The sequence below is a fragment of the Oncorhynchus clarkii genome, chromosome 2 (genome assembly GCF_045791955.1).
Source record: "Oncorhynchus clarkii lewisi isolate Uvic-CL-2024 chromosome 2, UVic_Ocla_1.0, whole genome shotgun sequence".
Lineage (NCBI taxonomy): Eukaryota > Metazoa > Chordata > Actinopteri > Salmoniformes > Salmonidae > Oncorhynchus > Oncorhynchus clarkii.
The window spans coordinates 8,783,570-8,793,515 of record NC_092148.1 but is presented as its reverse complement, the minus strand read 5'-3'; the positions used below and the strand labels follow the sequence as shown (position 1 = coordinate 8,793,515).

The 9,946-nt window shown below is 40.5% G+C and overlaps 2 protein-coding genes across 2 annotated transcripts; one reads left to right on the top strand and one right to left on the bottom strand.

Moving 5' to 3' along the window:
* Positions 1-428: 428 nt before the first annotated feature.
* Positions 429-7,207, bottom strand: LOC139420586 (acyl-CoA-binding domain-containing protein 7-like). Its single transcript, XM_071170776.1, has 4 exons — positions 7,066-7,207; positions 4,660-4,777; positions 4,284-4,346; positions 429-732 (listed from the first exon to the last, which is right to left on the bottom strand). The coding sequence occupies exons 1-4, from the start codon at positions 7,075-7,077 to the stop codon at positions 665-667; spliced, it is 261 nt and encodes an 86-aa protein (XP_071026877.1). The 5' UTR covers positions 7,078-7,207; the 3' UTR covers positions 429-664.
* Positions 7,208-7,803: 596 nt separating this feature from the next.
* On the top strand, positions 7,804-9,695 carry LOC139420575 (ribonuclease P protein subunit p38-like). Its single transcript, XM_071170763.1, has 2 exons — positions 7,804-7,903; positions 8,453-9,695. The coding sequence occupies exon 2, from the start codon at positions 8,459-8,461 to the stop codon at positions 9,332-9,334; it is 876 nt and encodes a 291-aa protein (XP_071026864.1). The 5' UTR covers positions 7,804-7,903; positions 8,453-8,458; the 3' UTR covers positions 9,335-9,695.
* The last annotated feature ends 251 nt before the right edge of the window (positions 9,696-9,946 follow it).

Genomic DNA, 9,946 nt, shown 5'->3' with positions numbered 1-9,946 from the left:
AGTGAGGCACAAGTCTGTTCCAGAAATGTGATTTCCAGGCAACCATGTAAATTTAAGCTCCTAGCTTTTCAACCTAGGCTGCAAACTAGCCCTGCAATTATTGTGGTGGCCAACAGGGCTTAATAGCAGAGATACTTATAAGGAGGGCCGCAGAGCTATAGGGGGTGGTGGGGACATTACTTGTCTGAGTAAGTGAGAGAGAGCTACCCTTTTAAAAACTCATTATTTGATAAAATAATGTTATGGGAAACACCGTTCATTATGTTTTCATGCTTAGTGAGCTTTTGCATTGTTAATGAATCACGCAGTGTTGATATCTCAATAGTGTGTGTCATCTTTAGAGGTAAGAAGACAGGAACATATAAAATACAGAATATTTCCCTCATTTATCATCATAGATCTACAAATAAAATAGACTGAGCGTAATTTAAAACAATGTTTTATTAAATCATAAATTCAACATCCCAAAAGTGCACAGGGGTTGATATCAAATAAAAAAAACTCCACATTTTAAAAGTCAAGAAAGATCAATCTAAGGAGAAAAAAATGATCATGTTCCTAGTGCAGTAACTTCTCATAACCTATGGCTTGTGGCTGAATGAGATACAGCTCTCCTCATAATAACCATTTCTAGTCACACCCTGGATACGACTTCATCATCATATTAGTATTTGCTGATGATCTCCTTAGCAAGTGAAATGTAAGCTGTCATGGCATCCTCCTTGGACATACCTAGAAAATAAGAACACAAATACAACATTTATATTTTTTAATTTAACCAGGAAAAGCCCATTGAGACCCAGTCTCTTTTTCAAGGGAGACCTGGCCAAGAAGGCAGCAACAATCAATACACTACAGAATTAAAACATACAACAATACAACAACATGATCCAGACTAAAAAAAGCACTTTACACTCCTCCGTAACGGAGTCTCCCATCAATATTTTAAATTCATTCAGTGGCACTAACATATCTAGATGAAGCATGGATTGTAAATTATTCTATGCATCTGGTGCACAAAAAGAGAAGGCAGTCTTGCCTAATACTGTGAATGTCCTGGGGACTTTAAGTAGCAACCACCTAGCAGACCGGGAATGGTAACTGTTGGTGGTGAAGGAGACCAGACTACAGAGGTAAAGAGGGAGTTTACCCAAAAGGGCTTTGTAGATGAACACATACAAATGGATATTTCTGCGCATATAAAGTGAGGTCCAACCCACCATTTGGTACAATGTGCAATGGTGGGTGAGTGACTTGGCATTTGTAATAAAGCCCAAGGATGCATGATAAACAGAGTCCAGTCTCTGTAAGATGGAGGAGGTTGTGAGCATATAAAACAAGTCACCATAATCAATTACAGAGAGAAAAGTGGCCTGAAAAAGCTTCTTTCTAGCCATAAGTGGGAAGCAAGCCTTATTACTAATATAAAAACCCAATTTCAATTTAAGCTTTGTCACAAGATTATCCACATGAACTTTAAAGGACAACTTGTCATCCATCCAACCAAATACCTATTTATTTGTAGGAAGACACTTTTCAATGGATAAGCCACCAGATGTGACAATGCTAACCTTCTCTGGCCGAGTTCTAGCTCTGGTAAAGGTCATGAATTTAGTTTTTTGTATATTCAAGACCAGTTTGAGGCTATAAAGGGAGGCCTGCTGTGACTGAAAGCAGTCTGGAGCTCTTCAACAGCCTGAACCAGAGAAGGAGCACGTGAATATATGACTGTATCATCTGCATATAGATGTAACTTTGCTGGTTGCATCCCATTTCCCAAATCATTAATAAAAATTGAGAACACAGGAGCTAAAATGGAACCCTGGGCCACACCTCTATTAATCTCAAGAAAGCTAGACTTGTGATTGTCTGTATATACACCTTTTGTTCTGTCAGAAAGATAGTTCCTAAACCAATATACTGCCCCTTTACTGAGACCAATGTTTCTGAGTCTAGCTAGCAATAATTTATGGTCAACTGAATCAAAGACCTTTGATTGAAAAAAAAAGAAAAAAAGAGCTGCGAGTTCACTAGGGATTCATAGACATTGGCCAGGTTAGGGAGTTTAGAGATAGGACGATAGTTATTGGCATCTGAGGGATCTCCACCCTTTAGCAGGACATAAGCTGATTTCCAAATGCTGGGTATGGAATTGTTCAAGAGACTCAAGTTGAAAATGTGAGCCACAGGTTCAGTAATAATACCAGCTGCTATCTTTAAGAGGTAGGGGTCCAGGTTGTCTGGACCTGCAGACGTTTTAGTGTCTATAGCCTTTAGTGCTTTATAGACCTCAGTATAACGAACAGGCTCAAAGTTAAAATGTTTCAAGAATCCATCATAAAATGGTCAGGAAGGCCAGGGGATACATTAGAACCTGACACTGATTTGATTAGCTTCCAGAACTAGGTAGGGTTGTTTAGGTTCTTTGTGACTGCATCTAAATAGTAATCTGATTCGGACTTCCTGATCAATCCTGGGCATTTGTTTCTTAGCGCTCTGAGGGAGGCCCAGTCAACAGAAGCATTTGTATGTCTAATTTGAGCCCAAGAGATCTCTCTTTCTAATTAATTCTGCCAAGTTATCTGAAAACCAGGGACTGTTCCTTCCACATTTCTTCACAGGGGTATGCTTATCACAAATCTCATATAAAAATAGTCCCAGGCAGTGTCAACATCGGGAATCAGATTTACTGTCAATATTATGGTACAGATCATGTAAGAACGCTTGCTCATCAAACTGTCTAAAATGTATTTTAAAAATATAACGGGGTTTGGTCACTTTTGTATTTCTAACAAGCAATTGCACAGTGATCACTGACATCATTACAGAGTATCCCAGTCGATGTGTATTTGTGAGGGGTATTCGTTAGAATAGTGTCCAATAGCGTTGATTTGTTAGGTGCTCTGGGATTCGGTCTTGTAGGCGCATTAATTAATTGAGCGAGATTCAGAGAGTCACACAGTTCTTTAAAATAGTCAGATACAGATGTAAGCATGTCCCAGTTCAAATATTCTCAAATAAGGAATTCCGGGTCATTTAGCTTGTGCAGGACATCAGAAAGAGAGTTTAGTGCGACTCCCGAAGCCGAGGGCGGTCTGTAGCAGCCGACGACGGTGACGTGGGAGTCCTTATATATATGTTCACTTTAACCGCAAGCAATTCAAAATGTTTGGCTATGGTAATCGAGAGAATTTCAGAGGTGTTAAACTCGGATTTAACATAAATTCCTCGCTCTTTACTAATCCGATCCGTTCTAAAAAAACAAAAACGTGTACCCATCAATAAAAATCCAGTTATTTGACACAGATGTCTTTAGCCAAGTTTCTGATAAAACCATTACGTCTGCATTTGTCGTTTTGGCCCATATTCTAATCATGTCTATTTAAAAAATGTATATATTCTTCTGACATTAACATGCAAGAGGCCCAAACCTGCTCTGTTTTTAAAATCATAGTGCTTTAAAATTGTAGGGCATAAAGCGAAGATAATTCACCCACCGATTGACCATTCAGCCTATTTAATCCAGGATGGCATTGAGTAAAGTGCAGGCACAGTAACAGATACATAATGCCAGTTTTTAGAGGTATTTCAGAACAGGTGTGCAACGACCAGTAGACGTTGTATAACAAGGTAGATTTTCCCAATGCCCACGGTGCATCAGATTTTCCAATCCGATAACCGCTTCTCCGCTCCTAGTCGTCAATGCGCACCTGTGGACGCGTAGCAGGCCTTGCGCGCAGACAGACACTCTTGACACGGAGAGCTCCAACTCCAGAAAGGTGTAATAAAAAACAAAGGCATTTTCTATCCGAAATCTTTGTATAAATAAATGTCGTAAAATAGAGACTGAGATATACAAATAATAGTTGTTATATACAGCATCCACCTTCACATAAAAAGTATTTGCTTCTGTAAACAGGACCAGGGTCATTAAAACATAAAAACTCTTAAAACTCTGCTCGCAAGGATCACACATACAAACGGACAGACTTATTGGCTACCATCTTGGATTCTTAACACTGTAAGTCTGGTAACACACATTCAAATTAGAGCAACGCACCCGTGTACATTCAGTTAAAAGTGTTGGTGAATTGTGATTGCAGCCTTCAATGTCAAGTACAATCTCTAGATGGGGGGTTATCTTGCTGTAGCATTCTGTTCACTAAATGTTCATCATTTATTAAAATGTTCCAAAGACTGAAACAAGGGTATAGGATGGAGGGCTAGTGTGGAGGCGATTCCTTTTTTACATTCTAAGAGAAGACAAAATATTTTTATTTTACCTTTCCTAGAATCCCAGGCCTCCCACTTGGCTTTTCCCTTCATGTCTAACATGCTTGGCTTGTCTGTGGAGAACAAGAGAGGACAGTATTTAGGACATCAGTGGTGACTGGTTAAAAAATGAAGAGGAACCAGACCAGATTTAAGGTTAGGCTTTATGTTCTATTGTCCTACCAATACTAGTGTGGGTATCTGATATGGCCATTTTGGAAAGCAGTGTTCTGATATCTGGGAGATGAGTGCCCTATCTACCCAGAATTTGCTAAAATAATTGTTATTCTCTCCATATAATTGTAATGGTCCTTTCACTTGTGTATGTTCTGTACAATGATGTATTTCAATTAGCATGTTTTAAATGGCACAAAGAAAATTCCATACCAATGTTGATGTCTCCAAATATGGCCTGCTTATACAGACCATACATGTCCAGCAGCTCCTGGTCTGAAGGTCTGGACTTCACCTTCTTCACATCATCTGCTACTCGCTCAAACTCTGCCTGCACGGAGAGATGGAAGAATGGAGGGAAAGGGACAGATGGGAAAACAATACAGCACAGAAACTCCAGAATGTAACCTAATCTACAGCACTACAGCCTATTACTGCCCACTACTGAGCAGCCAAACAGTGGGTCCTTATTCCATTTAGACCTGTCGATGCCAATTTGTTTGCATGAATAATCTACTTTACACAGATCTCCAATCAAAAAAAACAGCAAGGCTAAATGGGACAATGGGCACATTCATCTAATCAGAAAGGAAACCCCCAAACTAATTTATGTTCCACATGCAGTTTTAATAAAACAAAAATGTACATACATTCAATCTGACTACAGTGTAATGTTAAGTTGGCCCAAAACCAACCAGAAGAAGGTTGACACTGTAAAATCATCTGGTTGTTTCAACTTTCTTCTGGTTGGTTTTAACTTTCAACTTTCTTCTGGTTGGTTTTGGGCCAACTTACACTGTAGGAAGATCAAATGTACAACCAAAATAAAAAAAGGTGTGTACAGTGCATTCGGAAAGTATTCAGACCCCTTCAATTTTTCCACATTTTGTTACGTTGCAGCCTTATTCTAAAATTGATGAGGGGTGAAATTATTTAATCAATCTACACACAATACCCCATAATGACAAAGTGAAAACAGGTTTTTAGACATTTTTGCACATTTATAAAAAATTAAAAACAGATATCACATTTACATAAGTATTCAGACCCTTTACTCAGTACTTTGTTGAAGCACCTTTGGCAGTGATTACAGTCTCACGTCTTCTTGTGTATGACACTACAAGCTTGGTACACCTGTATTTATTTAACTAGGCAAGTTAAGAACAAATTCTTATTTACATTGACGGCCTACCCCAGCCAAACCAGGACGACACTGGTCCAATTGTGCACCGCCCTATGGGACTCCCAATCACAGCTGGTTGTGATACAACCTGGAATCGAACCAGTGCCGCCTCTAGCACTGAGCTGCAGTGCCACTCGGGAGCCCCTGTATATTGGACCTGTGACTCTAGGTTTTTAATACAATCAGTTGGTTAGATTTATTTCCCCCCGTTACTGAAATAGTTGTTCCTATTCAAATGGTTTAGGTTGTCTTTTTTTTAATCAAGTTTCCTAACCCTGACAGTCATTCTGAATGTAGGTTGCGGGTGAATAAAAATTCCAACTGTTGGATATCTTAACTCTGGCTGGATTACAATAAGAACTACACATCACTTTGCAAGCCACCATAATGTAACTTGCAGACCTAATGTGGCCTGTAAACCAGGAGGTTCTTAACACCACTGTGTTAGGGTAAATTGAGGCCATCAAAGTAAGGCCTTATGATATGTGTAATGTATTGTCAAGTTTAATTTTAATGATAACATTCAGCTAGGTAATTATTTGGTGAAAGCCACAGGCCTTTAAAATGAAATAATTCAACAACAATGTCTCTGTCACTAACAAATATAGTCATGTGTGGTAACTCTACCATTCCCTCAAAAAGAAAAGGCACCATGTGAAATATGCAAATTAGGCTTTAAACCCAAAACAGTGTAACAATGTTTTTGTTTAACACTAATAGGAGTTAACTCTTGATCAACACTAGTGTTGAACAGAAATAACACAGAGTTCATTATCTCATAGTGTTACATTTGAGTAACACTGACAAGTTTAATGCAGCGTTATTTTTTTACACTTTCGTAGTGTTACATTTAAGTGTTATAACAAAAGTACTTTTTACACTCTGTAGAGTGGGACCATATGTACTCTGAGATAGTAGATAAAATGAACTCTTTAAGTGTTGATTTAACGCTGCAAAATGTGCTGTGTACATAGTGGGAGCAGCACAGAAACAACATTATTGCTTAATTATAATACGTAGTACATGCAATGTTTAATTCTAATAGGTTACAGTAGCCTAGCTATTATTGGTCTTGGAAGCGTGACAGCACTGCATACTTAGTCTGTAGAAACATTCATATTTGATCTCAAGGGCCTCTGTTGATGACGGCAGCTGTTATCCAATACACATCAGCATCCTTGCGCATCATTCCGAGATGGCCAGCAAATCAAGCTCTAAATGTCATACGCATTTAAAGCAATACACAGGCATGACTCAGTAAATAAAGAACATAACGGTAAACGTAGTCTATATGCGTATGTACAAGCCTACCTACCACCAGCTACCACATCAGTCGACCATTCGCATCTCTTATAAAAACGTAGGCCTAACCCCGTTATCTTGATCGACTCATCACTCAGATAGAAGATGTGTCCGCCAGGGAAAACATAGCCTACCTGAAGAGACATCTCGCAAAGTTCAACTCCGTAGGCTACTGTAGGTAGTATTAGCCCAAAGTGTCCTCTCGGCTGTGTGAATAGCTCTGACTGCAGCTGTAACAGACTGGGAGTTTACAGTAAATATCGGTCAATGCCTCGGGAGTCGGGACCGCAGTGGGTGGATAGACAGCTGATTGGCTGACCAAACATACTGAGACGCGGCGCGTAAAGGACGCTAAAATAAAATAAGATTTAAAAAGGACACTCGCATCAATGCAAGTCAATATTGGATTGTTCGCGTTTCATGACCAAATCATACTGTATAAAATTGATTGTGTAGCTTAATGAATATTCTAATATAGGGACAATTGACTTGGATTGAATGTGTGGCATGTTTAGCATTTGGAGGCAGTGTTATATTTTGTAATTTGGATGTAGAAACAGTGATTCATGGAGGATGAGAGATGGTAGGTTGCCATCCTACTGGAGCTCAGCTGGACTCAGTTAATTCAGAAGTCTGTGCATCTGAGGGTCTGATTCGGGAGACTGAAGGCTTGGTAGCATCCCGTGGTTTCCAGTGGTTCTGATGGGTCATATGGTTTGTAGCTAGTATTATTAAGTGGCTTTGGTTTTTCTTAGTAAATTGTCAATATAATATTAGAAGATTGTTTGGTGGCCTTTTGCTCGCGGCCAAATAGATTAGCTCTATGCGGGTTTGAAGGGCGTGGCTCTGTTGAAACGTCATCAACCGCAGACATACAATATGGCTGCGCCCATGGACACAGCACATTAGTTGTGTGCACTGACCTACAACTGCTTTTTTAATTGATAGAATTGGGGTAAAAACCCGACGGCTGTGAGTATATAACCAACTATGGCAGTTTGTCAGCTCGATATGTTTAATTTAGGTTTGTTTGATAACTTGTTAAAACTACTCGCTATATCTATAGACATGCTGGGAAATGTGTCTGTCGCGGAATAACTAGTCAGCCAGCTAGCTAGCTAAGTGATGTGTACTAGTGATAGAGGGGGAAACATTGTTACAGGGCAAACTTACTACCTTTACATACAGGTTAGAGGACCACAGTACAGAGCCCGTATTTTACTTTATCTGACGATGTAATCTGATTCCAGATCTACCCTCATAGCCAAAGGCTGTAGTGATAATTTTTGTTTTTTTGGTGTTCGTTTTTATGGCAAAGGTTGTAGTGTGCTAACAGGGTTTAAGCCCCACCCCAGCATCATCCCTCAATCACTACTGTGAATTAACATTCAAGGAGTCTACCCCACAGAACTAGAGCAATAGAATAGAATATATTATATTTATATGCTACCCTGCTGGTAAATGTGATAACATGGGAGTTGAGTCAGCAGTTCATGTGAATTCCTCCTTTCTTCACTCCAGATAAAGATGGCCACTCCAGGCAAAGTGTCAAAAAAGGAGCGGAAGAAGCAGATCCCAGCTAAGACGTCCCTGAACTCCCCCTACAGACTGCAATGGAGCCCACTGCAGAGTGATGATGTACACTTCATCCTGGACACTCTGAAGAGCAAACTGTCAGCAACTGGCCTGGAAAAGAAAGAGGTGAAAGGGTTTCGACAGTGGGGAAAAAAGAGAAATAAGAACCCACCTACAGGACATGACTCGGTAGCTGAGCCCCCACAGATAACCCTCGACACTGTAACACCGGAATGTCCTGTTAAACCCAGAGAGCAAGGCTGGACTGACGTAGCCGCTAGGAGGCAGCTGGCCATCGGCATCAATGAGGTCACCAAGGCTCTGGAGAAGAACCAGCTCCGGCTGGTGCTCGTGTGCAAGTCGGTCAAACCGCCGCACATGACGAACCACCTGATAGCGCTGTGCCGGACGCGGGGCGTGGCGGCATGCCAGGTTCCGCGTCTCAGTGAGAGTGTGGCGGGACTGCTGGGACTGAAGTGCGTCCTGGCACTGGGATTCAGACAAGGGGACAGGAACGAGGATGGGACGTTCTCCGACACTGTGGATGCCATTGTACCCAGAGTGCCTGCTCTGCAGGTTGCCTGGATACCAAGCCCTCGCAGTGAAACAGGTGCAACAGTTGAGGGGCAGGTAGGAGAGGGAGAGGGAACAGCTGCAGGGCAAATGGAGGTGGAAAAGGGAGAGAAGACAAGAAGCCAAAAACGGAAAATTGAAGACATTTCTCCAGACATTACAGAATGTCCATCCTGCGTACTTCAGCCTCTTAAAGTGAAAAAGATTATACCGAACCCCTATAAAATACGGAAACCAAAGACTAAGAAAAAGTAGAAGCAATTTATGTACAAAAGATGGCATGAAACCGTAGTGTAGGCAGCCCTGGATGCTGATTGGAGGTGATCTCTACTACCAATCTGGAGGAAACACTCCCAAAATCCCATGGAGGACCTAAATGAAATAAATTAGACAGCACACTCAGATGTATCTTTTAAAGTCTAGATTAGTTTATTCCATCATGCTGGTATAGCTTGTGTGACTATTTGAAACATTCAGAATTTGGATGAGGTCCTGTTTAAACACTGCTGGTTCTAATTCCTCATTTCTTTTACAGCCTGCCAAGGAGTTCAATAAAAATACTGTTTTTCAGTTAGAGAAAAGTGTGTTATTTAAAAACTACACGTTGATATATATATATATATATATATATATATAAATAAAAAAAATCTAATAAGGCAAGGACTTTGGGTGCTCTCACTTGGGGTATCTGCATTGTATCAAACTGTCTCGTGCTCAAATTCAAACAAGTTGAAGTACACATCCACAACAGATCCAACACTCAAGGTGCCCCTGGGACTAATAAACACATGGCTGACTCAGATTCACGGTTTTGGCCATCAGTTCTATTTCAGCCATCTTTATTTGGATGCCCAGTGTTCTGTGCCA